General features: G+C 54.8%; 1 protein-coding gene across 1 annotated transcript in view; it reads right to left on the reverse strand.

Moving 5' to 3' along the window:
• The window catches only part of Fam20c (FAM20C golgi associated secretory pathway kinase), a 54,279-nt gene extending 42,565 nt beyond the window's left edge, over window positions 1-11,714 (reverse strand). The window contains exons 1-3 of the mRNA XM_075975006.1: window positions 10,578-11,714; window positions 8,755-8,933; window positions 249-327 (exon numbers count right to left, since the gene is read on the reverse strand). Of these exons, the coding sequence (XP_075831121.1) occupies window positions 249-327; window positions 8,755-8,933; window positions 10,578-11,170 (851 nt within the window). The 5' untranslated portion in view covers window positions 11,171-11,714. The remainder of the gene's footprint in view (window positions 1-248; window positions 328-8,754; window positions 8,934-10,577) is intronic.
• Window positions 11,715-12,000: the final 286 nt, after the last annotated feature.

The raw sequence follows: 12,000 nt of genomic DNA on the forward strand, positions 1-12,000 counted from the left end.
TTACATGCCCACATTGCCAGCCCCTTGTTAAATGCAAACATTCACCCTCCCAGAACAAGATGGACAACCGTCCCCAGGTGTATAATGATGGTATCAGGCTGGAGAGGGACCAGGAGGGTGCAGACAGCCTGGCTACTCACTTAGCAGTCACTACATTTCGCCCCCAGATAAATGTTGCCTCCCCAGCCCGGCCTTATGCCTGCACACAGCAGCCCCGCCTCATGCCCACCCTAGTGTCAGGCACTTACTTCATGGGTTTGAATAGCGCCTGCCCGTAATTCTGGAAGGTCATGATGAGCTTCAGCTGTGTGCCCCCTGACTTCATGGCTGCAGGAGGGAGGGAAGAACAAACAGGGTGACTCAGTGGCTGCCTTAGGCCCCCAACTGCCCCCAGGCAGCAGAATCAGACAAAGGTTCTAGCCACCAGCCAGTCGGATCTTCTTCAAGTGGCAAGGGGCTCCCATTGTGCCTGAGAAGATGGGTTTGCAGCAATGATGCACGCCAGCTAGCTGCAGCCCCTTCTGATACAGCAGTCGGGTCTAAGCAAACTCCACAGTGTGAGCCCACAAAGGGCCCAGGGAGGCCAGTCCAGGAGTGCAGCCACACCCATGCATACCTTCACACAAACACATGCTCACATCTGCACACACCCTGTGCCTACATGAAGACCTCCATACCCACAAATACCCCCATTCCCACTCCTACATAAACATCCCCTTACTTACACACCCTCAATACCCACCTGCATCTACACACACACACACACACACACACACACACACACACACACACACACCACTGCTTGTCTAGGTACAGGCAAGCTACTAGGATTTAGTGAAGGTCTGAGTGGTCTCTCTGAGAAGACCCCCAAATACCTATATTTTAGAAGCTCCTACATCATTAGGACATGGAAGGATATGACAGCTTCAGAAGGTTCCAGAAGACACACTGCTCTGGCACTTCACCACATCAGAAAGCCGATGGATTTCCAAGACAATCTTTCTTCCCCCAACCTTGGATTTCCCTTTTGTTGATGAACGAGGAGAAAGGAAAGCCACGGGGTTTTTTCTGATCCAGGTCAGCTGTGGCAAAGGCCCCCAGGTTGTTCAAGGCACAAGGACACGAAGGGGCCTTCACACTGCACAATGTAGCCAAGCCCGTCTACATGGGAGCTTGCCTGGTGTGTACAGAGGCATCCCGTATCCTTGGCAGGCTCAGAGCAAGTGATAACATCACAGATGTAACGGAGTCAGAGCCTACACTGGACACGTGGGTAGATAGGAAGTTACAATGGGCGAGATAAGTTTAGACTCCTTAGTGTAGGAGGCAATGCAGGCTGCAGCCTGAGGTCATTGTGAGAGCCACTCTTGGGGGAGAGAGGCCTAGGGTTGGTCACAAAAGGTTTGGTGGAGCTGGGTATAGCGGCACACATCTTTAATCCGAGTACTTCAGAGGCAGAGACAGGTAGATCTCTATGAGTTCCAGGCCAGTCTGATCTGCATAGTGAATTCGAGGCTACCCAAAGTTACATAGTAAGACCTTGCCTCAAAAAAAAAAATGTTCAGTGGAAGAAAGATCATGGCGGTCCATTCTGATCTAGACACTGAAGTCTGCTTAGCTTCCCCAGGCTGAATATCCTGGAAGAAATCTTTACTTTTCCAGCCTCAGTTTCCCTTTCTGTAAAACGGGGCCATAGATGCTTACTTATCATTTTGCAGATATTTCCTTCAAATTAAAACATTTCTTCTTGACTGGGTGTGGTTGCACATGCTTTAATTTCCAGCACTTTGGGAGGCTGAGGCAGAGGCAGGTAGATCTCTCTGAGTTTGAAGCCAGCCTGGTTTACACAGTGAGTTCCAGGACAGCAAAGGCTACATAATGGGGCCCTGTGTCAAAAAACTCAAACAAATAAAGATATTACTCCTGGTGGGAGGCTCATTAAGATTTAGAAAGCAGGGTTGGAGAGATGGCTCAGAGGTTAAGAGCACTGGCTGCTCTTCCAGAGGCTATGAGTTCAATTCCCAGCAACCACATGGTGGCTCACAACCACCTATAATGAGATCTGGTGCCCTCTTCTGTCATGCAGGCACAACACTGTGTACATAATAAATAAACAAATCATAAAAAGAAGATTTAGGAAGTAAAAGAAACTTAAAAGGCTTAGGAAGTTCCTGAAACTTGCAAGAATTACCAGGGCCCCTCCTCCTAGTTGATATAAGCACATCCCTCGTGGAAAGTCACATGATACTCCTTCACAAGGCTATGGAGAGGATCAGGCTCAAAGAACAGCAGTGGCCTGGACTCACCTGTACAGTGGGGACAGTCCCCTGGCTGGTATTCGCAGAGGACCTGGCTGTCGGCTGCACTAGGGACTTAAGACTGATTTTGGGCTCCGCAGGACCAGAGTGGCTGGTACGAGATCGTGTCCTCCTCGGGCCACCACACCCGTCATGCTCCTTTCAAACTCAGGATGCAACCACAGCAGTGAGGGCAGGTGTGACTACCACCCTGCCTTCCTTCTGAGTGACACAACAAAGTGCTTACGGTTTGACTATTGAGCAAGCAGCTTATGAAACATTCATGCTTCAGGAAGCTCATTTTCCCCCTGAAGACAGGGACACATGGGTTTTTCAGCCCTGATACACAGACCAGCAACGAGCCTGCACCTCTCCCTCGGGAGCCTGGCAGGGGATTTTAATTTTCTGTTTTTCCTTATCTGTGCTTTCTAAATTTGCACAAGGAACATCTACCGCGTTTCTGGTAGAGCGGAAAAGAAGGAAGTGATTAAAAAGTTGGTGGCACCATCAAGTCTTCGTGTACGACCCATTTTCGCTTAATCACAGAGACTCCTGGGTTTAATGGTTCCTTCCTGGGCCAGGCTCTTTTTAAAGTTTGTAATCCGGGCTTTTAGATAGCAAAATATTGTGTTAATCTGGTCAGCTAGGTCTGTCTCCGCTCCTCCCCCGCCATCTGCTTTTCTTGCTTTGATCAGGCTCTTGCGTAACTGAAAACTGGCTATATAGCTAAGGATGACCTTGAACTCATGACCCTCTCGCCTCCACCTGTCCTCAGTGCTGTCTATGCAGTGCTGGGTACAGGCCAGGGCTTTGAGCAAGCTAGTCAAGCACGCTACCCACTGAGCTTCCTCCCAGTGTAGTCAGTTTTTTTCCTAAGGGGGTCCCATCTGCCTCCCTGTTGCCCTGACACCATACACGGCCAGTTCCTCCCAAGGAGGCAACCAGGAGTTCTAGAACACAGATCTCTGAGGTGACTGAGGTACAAACTGCAAAAGTAAGGCTCTGTCCTGACTCAACCCACCCTTAGCCCTGCAAGCTGCCTGAAGCTGGCTGGGGGTATTCTCTGGTCAGAGCCCAGACCCCACATATCTGACACAGACTGCTTTGTGTTACAGCAAAGGCTCAGGCGCGTCTGTCTAGGTGGGCAACAGATGCGAACACCCACCAGCTTCTGTACTAGGCTGTCCCCATTGGGCACTAAGGAAATGGGCCACACCTGAGATACTGACTGGTGGCCCTTGGGGATCATCACCGCTACTGGGCTTGACCTTGGTCGTCTCATCCTGGCGAGGGGACTGGTGATTCTGTTTGGGGTCAGTCAGGCAGTAGCCTGACTATTTTCACACCCACATACCCCTTGCTGCCTTTTAAGGGGCTGTTCTAGAAGATTAATGGAGGCAGGTGTTTGTATTGTAAGTGAAGGCCTCCCTAGGGAAGACTCACATTCAGAGAAAATGTCACTCAGCCTTTCCTGGCCTGTCTCACATGTCACTGAACTGGAGAAGCATGCCTGTGGCTCAGACGCCGGGCACCCACAGTCCCCTTCCACCTGCCAATCTTTGACATGAGGAAATGGGCATGGGGCACATTTACGTTGCAGCCAGAGGCAGAGTCGCTGACCCTGGCCTTGCAGCCACCCACCCTGACACGAGGGGCTGGACAAGCTGAGCGAGCAGGCATTGACGGTGGCTGCAGCCAGGTCTCCAAGCTTCTGGCCCACTGAGAGGCTTTCCGGGCTTCGGGGCCATCACTGGCTCAGACCAGGCACACGTGGGGCACCTTCTGCCCTAGTGGCCTGCAGCCTGGTGTTACTATGTCACGCTGCCTCTCAGGGAGCTCACTTTTATTTTGAGAGTGGCAGTCACAAGAAAGCCCAGAAATACACCGATGGAGCTTGGCTTTCCAAAAGCCAAGACGGTGAGTGGGAGCTGGGCTCAATCCCTGCAGCTTCCTGCCTGCACAAGGAGAAAACAGGGAGGGGAGGGGTGGGATGGGACAACTCAAATCCCTACTGGAGACCACCCTCGGCTCCTGACCTTCCAACCCATGGCACTGAGCAGGCAATAGCCATTTACTTGGTGCACTTGATCTTGGGGTCCTTGTTATTTCAGGGCGTCCCTCTACTGCTGAGGTCTGTGACCGCAGTCACCCTCTTCCCCCACCCTACATGCATGCCCTGAGTCAGAGAGGCAAGGACCTGTAACCCTGCTGTGGCTGGTACTGCCTCTTGAGAACTATACTAGCTCTGTCTCATCAGACAGGAATGAGAAGTCCCCGCACCCCCCCTCCCCCCGCTTCATAGGCAGTATTTCCGGGGCACCCCAGTCACGGGCCCTTTGTTCCTAGAAGCTCATAGCCAATTCTCCAGATTCCATCTTCATCCATTCTTTCCCTCCGGCAGATCAATTAGTGACAAGGACTTCAGACCGGTGGAGTTATTTTCTTTTGTTCTGCCTTGTTCTCAATACCACGGGCCTTGATCTGACCTAGATGGAGCCACCTTAAGAGATCTCTGCTCAGGCCAGAGGCTGCCTCACCCTCTGCTCCCAGGGAGACTTCTCTCTTCCCTGAGTAATTTCAAGTGTAGAGCGTTTGTATCCATGATTGTACATGGTAGCGATTTGATTACCACCAGTCCCGGCCAAAGGCATGGCGGGCCACTTCCTGCTGAGCAGAGGTGGGTGTGTGTAGTCTCTTTAAAGGTAGCAGTGGCCCGTTACCAGGCAGCCTGGAGCCTGGCTATAAATAAATCTCTATTGGCCTTGGCTAGCTGCGCTGTGGGCCACACAGAGCCTCATGAAAAGGAGCAAGAGGTTCTAAACAGGCGAGACTTGATGCAACGGGTCCAAGAGGGCGTGGAACCCCTCCCTCCCCCCCCACCCCCCGGCACCATTTTCCATCACAAGAGTTATTTCCCAGCTTCGTATTTCATAGTGAGATGAAAAACTTGAAGATTAAAGCCACCACTTCTGGGGATGGGGGGGTGGCTCGGTGGATAATGTGTTTGCTGTGCAAGCACACAGACCAGAGTTTGGAACCTCAGAACCCAAGTAAAAGCTGTACAGATGTGGTGGCCACGTGCAATCCCAGCCCTAATGAGGCAGACAGGGAATCTCCGAGCAAGCTGGCTAGCGAGGCTAGTTAGCGCCGGAATGCTCCAGATTCAGCGAGTGACCCCGACTCAACAAGTTAAAAATGAAAAAAGAATTGAAACACTAATGCCAGCTTCATACCTTCACACCATGGGCACATAAACAGCTGCAGACACACGCACTCACACCTATACACACATGTGCACAGACACTAATAAACAAAACACAGCTACTCAGATATCCTCACATATACATACACAAAATTAAAAATATAAAAAATAAAGTCATCACTGGCCGGCCCCAGGGAAGCTTGAATCAGAAACAAGGGGATACTACCCCACCAGCAAATCTTCCTTCTCTGTAGCCTCAATTTCCCTAGTTGTAGGGGGAAGTTGGAAGGCAGGACTCGCTTTTGAAGGTTCCACTTGACTCCAGGTCATGGTAGCACCAGGCCCTGGGCAGAAGCAAATCCTGTCTATGGGCACCCAGCTTGTCACCTACCTAGTGGCTACGCTACGATAAATGCCCAGGAGAGACTATGTCTCAAGGAGCCAGATGTGTGCTCAAAACTTTGGCTGGACCTTTACACCCACAACAACCTCTGTAGCAGCTCCGGATGAGTCAGGTTAGCCAGGGCGGCAGGGAGTTGCCTCCAACAGGCAGCCTCCAGGACAGTGTGCAGTCTCCAGGGCATTGTGCTGTGGCCATGGCCAGTCATCTCAGGATGCTCCCTGCTGAGCGAGATGTCTGGTCCGCTTCTGCAGGTGTAAACTCCACAACCCTGAGAAGATACAGGCACCTGTTTTGACTCCAGGTCCCTAGGCAAAGGGGCTTGGTGTGTCTTGAAACATTGTTGCCACACGGAGATCCGCCAGGCAGGTGCTGTCCAGTTCTGTTCTTGCCCCTGACTCCTATTTACACCCCAAAGCCTTCTCTATTTGAGGGGCAGGTGTCACATCTTTGAACCTTTTGGGCAGCAGAACTGGTGGACCCAGAAAGGAAGCATTCCAGTGATGTATACCCTGCTAGCAGTGATCCCCAATACTAGGGGGTCAGAACCTCACAACCAACACTCCCAGTCCCGAAGCAGGCATGACCTCACCTTGGGAGAAAAGGGCACCTTTTACAATGATCTCAAACTCATGTATCAACCCCCAGATGCATTCAGGTTGGATCACATTTGGCTGCCGGGCAGCCGTTTGAAGTCACTGTGGATAGTGATTGGTACAGCTGGGATCCCTCAGCACTCTGCCAGGGGGGCAGGGTAAGTGTCCTTTGTCTGCCTGGGTGATGGCCATTTCTACTGGTTACCTTCTGATAGCTGCTGGGCCCCTGCAGAATGAAGGACCCAGCATGTCCATGTTGGGAATGGATGAAAAGGACCCCAGCCATTGTGTTTAGCACATCAGTGTAGGATCCGCTCAAGCATCCCGTGGCCTAGAAGGGTATTGGCTGACTCCAGGACGCCCCACCAGACCAAGGTACAGGTCAAGTCTAGGCTGCTTCCTCATCAGCTACAGAGCTGTTCATCCTACTGTGAAGTCGGGGTCCTAGCACCACCATCCTTCCCAAGTAAATCAGACCAAAGGGGGGGGCTCAAAGTTAAGCACATGAAGATGAATAAAGTTCCTTGGGGTGAGCACAGCTTCTGGTGAGGCCCTGGAACCCCAGTCTGCCTTGATCTGAGATCCTGGGATAGATCCCCTCACCTTTGCATAGAACCGGTATCAATGAGAATAGGGACTAAACCAAAGCCCCACAACAGCTGGCCAGCTGTGGGGATCAGATAGCACTCAAGCTTGTTCTTGCACAAGCCTAAGGATGTCACCCTCTTCAAGGTCACTGTAGTACATGTTCCCTACTCCTCAGTTGAATGGTTCACAGAGGCAGCAGTACTTCTGGAAGCTGGTCTCACCACTGAGTCTTTCCATGTGCTAGGAAATTGCTCTCCCACTGAGCCACACCCCAGCCCCTCACTGGGGGATTCTAGGCAGGGACTCTACCACTGAGCCACACCCCATCCCCTCACTGGGAGATTCTAGGCAGGTGCTCTACCACTGAGCCACACCCCAGCCCCTCAGTGGGGGATTCTAGGCAGGTGCTCTACACTTGAGCCACGCCCCCAACCCCTCACTGCGGATTCTACTACTAAGCTACATTCCAGTCCTCTTTTCTGTTTCTGTTTTAAGAAAGGCTCTTGTTAAGTTACCCAGGCTGGCCTTGGACTTTCACTGTCTCAGCCTCCTGCATAGCTAGATGACAGGTTTCACTTTTATGCCCAGCTTGGGCATTTCTTTAAGAGTTATACTCCAAAGAGAAAGGGGCATGGACTGTGGCTCTTTTAAAGCAAAGTCTCTGTGCTAACAAGGACTATTCCTCACTCATCCTGAAGCCTCTGGATTCCACAGGAGGCATGGCAGGGTCAGGTGGGGGCGCACTCGGATCTCTCTGGGGGAAGAAGGGAGGGCGGAAGAACATTCGCTTAATCCTTTTCACTCAGTGAGTTGACCAAACCCTGGGGAAACTGGGTCCTGGCTTTTTCGACCAGGCAACAGCCCAGCACGTTGATCAGCAGAGCCCCAGACACCTCTAAAGAGGTGGTTGCCGCAGGCAGGCAGCTTCTAACTGCTCCATGTCAGCAATTGGCCCAGAGCCCATAACCGGAGGGAGCCTGTTAGCAGATCTGCTTTCAAGACACATGGCAGGCTACCCAAGCACGTGCAGCTGGGCACACCAGGGCCACCCCTGCACAGCCCAGCCCTCAGCCTGTCCTATGCCACCTCTCCAGCCACAGGGACTATCAACCACTCACAACCTGACAACAGTCCAAAACCTGCTCAGAAACTGCCCTGATATGCTGTTTTCCTGCAACTGAAAAGTGGATTTCACAAAAACCTGGAGATGTTCCTTTAAAACACCGCTCCATCCAGGACACCCAGGCTCCAGCTTTGCTTCCCCCGACCTGGTGAGATCCCTGAACCCCTACTGAGTTTGGAAGGGAGCAGGTTCAGAACATCCACCCTGGCTGAGCCATGCAATCTAGCTGCCCCTGCAGGAGGAAGAAAGGTGGCCCACGCACAGGTGCTGGCAGGAGGTGTGGGTCAGCAGGGTATTCTTTTACAGGGGAGGGAGGGCCTATATGTCTGCGTGTATAACCCTATCACGGGTCAAAGTGATGACCTGCACTTGCCAGCAATGAACCTTGAAGCATCCATCTGGCTCCTGGATCATCAAGGTGACCACCTAGACACCCCCGAAAGAGCAGCTCCTTTGCCAGTGACCTGCCTAGGAAGCCAGCTCCGCACAGCCCTGCTGTGCCCACACCAAGTTGCATTTGCGCCAAGGGCAAGCAGGTAGCTACCTACCGACGCTGGTGATCTTCTGAGAGCCGAGGTCCTGCAACAAGGCATCAATGGCCGGGTTGTGCCTGGAGTACAGCTCATACCGGTTGATGCCGATGTGGAATTTGAGCCAGTTAGGATAGAGGTCCACGGCTGCTTCGCCAGTAGGCAAGAATTCTGCTCCTTCAGCACCTTCCTGTGGCCTACACGGAACAAAGACAGACGACAGTCAAGTGTCAACAGAGAGGCAAGAGGCCAAGGAATGCTGGGGAGCTGGTCCTGAGGGTCAGGGCTTGCGACTCTGGGTTCAAAGTACAGGTTCACTAAAAGCTGCCTCTGCACTGCCTTGTCTGCACTTTCCTCCCCGGCTGCGGTTCCACTGCCTAATAACACACCTGGAGACCTGTAATTCCTATTTACCCTCCAGAGACGCCACAGACAACCCTAACTACTACTGGCCTAGACCCAGAGTGTCAGCGCTATCCCCGCGCCTCTGTCCTGGGGTCACCAAAAGTGCCCCCCATAAGAATGATGTCAGCTGGGAGTGTGTAGGAAGGGACTGTCAGCTTTTCCTGGGACCAGACAGCCTGAAAGTCGTAGGCACACCCAGCCAGCCAGAAACCTCCCCGGCTTGCTGCCTTTGTTCCAAAGACCAGGGGCAGGATGATGCAAGGGGCTAAATTTGATTTTAACGAGTGAAGCCATAGGTGGGGAGGGTTGGACTACGGAATCAGTCACTCCAGCCCGGGGTTCAGCAGAAGACCTGCTGCCTGCCTTCTCTGGCCATGGGGTTGTCTGGAGGAAAAGCAGACCCTCTGGGAGTCTGCTAGGCTGGAGGGGAAGAGGGGCCGCTTTAGCTCTGCTTCACTGACAGGTGAGGACTCTTCAGCTCCAGTCTGTCCTGCACTAGAAGCAAAAAGAGGAGCTGGGGTCCTCCAAGAAGCCACACCCTGACCACTCTCTCTGTGGCCTCTGCTGGATAGTTTCTGGCCAGCACAGCCCAGAAGCCACCAAACAGCTCACATGTGCAGTCCCAAGGCACAGGGCCTGGTCACATTCCAGGGAGAGTAAGGATTTCTAAGGCTGTTTTGGACGGGCGGCCCGGGGAACCTTTGCAGGTTATTTGCTCTAGCCAGCTGGTGGTTAATATTTCACTCTGCCGGGCTTATTTGGATCTGTGCAGCCGTGGGGGAGGGGGTGGACACAAAGCTGGGCAGCTTGGAAGATAACTCCAGGATGGCTCGTCTTCCTCCCCACCGCCAGGCAGGGTGGCCCTGTTCACATCTTTGCCAGGAGGTCTCTCTCCACACTGCCAACATCACTTCTCAGCTGCTTTTGTCCCCAGTGACTGGACTTAAAAGACTTATTAGGTACATTCAGGCTTTCTGGAGGGGTCCACCCCGAACAGCTCACCCATCGGTCTCAGAGCCAGCAGCCCAGCCCCTCCCAGGGGAAGGCGGCTCCCACTCTCCCTGGCTGACTCTCCCAACATATTCATTCATCTGCTTCCTCAGCCTTCGCCAGGGCTGGCCAGCATGCTTCCTTGTAGGTGGAGCCCTGGGCTCCCCTGGCTCCTGGTGGGCCGCCAGCTTCCCACACCAGGGTACTGGGGGCCTCCCAAACCCCATCAGCCCTTCTCCCTAGGAAATCATTGTGGAGACAAAGGCAGGGCCCAGAGCAAGAGGCGCATCTGCCCCGCCCACCAGGCGTCCCTACCCAGCCTCCTTTAAGGGTTCCTAACGGTACACAAAATGCTTGGCCCGTGAAATAGCATTCTAGGAGGGTATCTTTATTCCCGGAAGGTGCGGCCGTACCAGTCCCACCCCCGCCTCTCATTCTCTGCTCACCAGTCTGGATTTTCTGCCGCTGCCTTGGGGTTAAACCTGATGTCGCTGTTCACATTAAACAGGACGTCGTCCTCTGTCAGAGGAGGCACAGCACCCTGGTAGAGTGGGTGCTCAAACAACTTGGCTAAGAGCGATCCGTCCCCGCTGGGGTCAGGGGGCGGCACCCGTGGCCGAGGCCCAGGGTCTCTTAGCAGCGGGCGGTGCGCACGGTCACGGAGTGGCGGGGAGCCGGACTCCTGGCCTCGTGGGGCGTGATCAACCTGCTCTGCTGCAGGAGGCAGCTTCTCCAAGGAGTGGGAGGTTAGGTTAGAGGCTGGATCTGAGCTGAAGTCTTGCAGGATGCGCAGTGTGTGCTTGTTGGGCCAGCCTGCATCGCCACCGGCGGACTCCCCCGGGCGGCTCCTCGCCTGGGCCCAGCCTGGGCCAGCTGCCTCTGCCGCCGGCTGAGCGCAGGAACAGCCGGGTTCCCCCGTGGATCGCGCAGCGCGCCGGTCCAGCTTGGGTAGCAGGTCAACAGCAATGTGCAAAGCGCAAGCCAGTAGGAACACCACCAGGATGAGCACGCGAAACCTGCGCACCAGGATCATCTTCATGGCCGCGCAGGCCAGCGTGCTTAGGGGGTTCCGGACGCGCGCTACACCGGCACCCCTCAGCTTGGCACCAAGCCGGCAACGACTCGCGGGTCAAGGTCCATTCAGCGCACGAGCAGCTACCAGCTCAGGGGCTGTCCCCAGACTCGGACGTCGTGGAGGACACCCGCTACCAAAGCACCAGCTCTCCAGGCCATCTCGGGGGGCAGCCAGTGGCCTTTGTCGGTGGACCTGGTGGCAGAAGTGACAGGGAACACAGCAGCGGACGAAGGTCTCCGGGACGGCTACCACACTCATTGGGCGTGTAGGCAAGAGGTGCGGCTGTTCATCCTGGCCAGGGCGCGATGGTTCCGATCCAGAGTGCAAAGCTCCCGCTGGGCCATTGGGCGGGTGACAAGGCTACTTCGCGTTGTCAGGTTGCGCCTAGAAGGCCGGACTGGAGAGACTAGGGCGAGAAGGGGAGCGCGAGGGGGCGCGCGGGGCGAAGCCGCGATCTGGCAGGTGCAGCGGGCCGACCCGGAGCGCAGCGCCCGCACGGCGGAGCTCCAGGCTCCCCGCGCCAGGCCAGCTGATATCCGAGCGCCGTGGAGCCGCCCCCCGCGTCAGCGCCCGCAGATTGGCGGAGCAGCGGCCCCGCGAGGCCCGGCCGGCTCGGCGCTCGCCCGCGCTCCACTCTCTCCTCCCCTCGGCCGCGCCCCGCGGTGTCGCCGCGCCTCCTCTGCTCTGAGCTGGGAGCCCGAGAGGCCCGACCGGGAACCCGCAGGCAGCGTGGGCTCCGGCTCTGCGCGCGGGGCTCTCGGCCTGGTCGCCTGCGTCCCTGAAGCTCCGCGCGC

The sequence above is a fragment of the Microtus pennsylvanicus genome, chromosome 1 (genome assembly GCF_037038515.1).
Source record: "Microtus pennsylvanicus isolate mMicPen1 chromosome 1, mMicPen1.hap1, whole genome shotgun sequence".
NCBI classification, from domain to species: Eukaryota; Metazoa; Chordata; class Mammalia; order Rodentia; family Cricetidae; genus Microtus; species Microtus pennsylvanicus.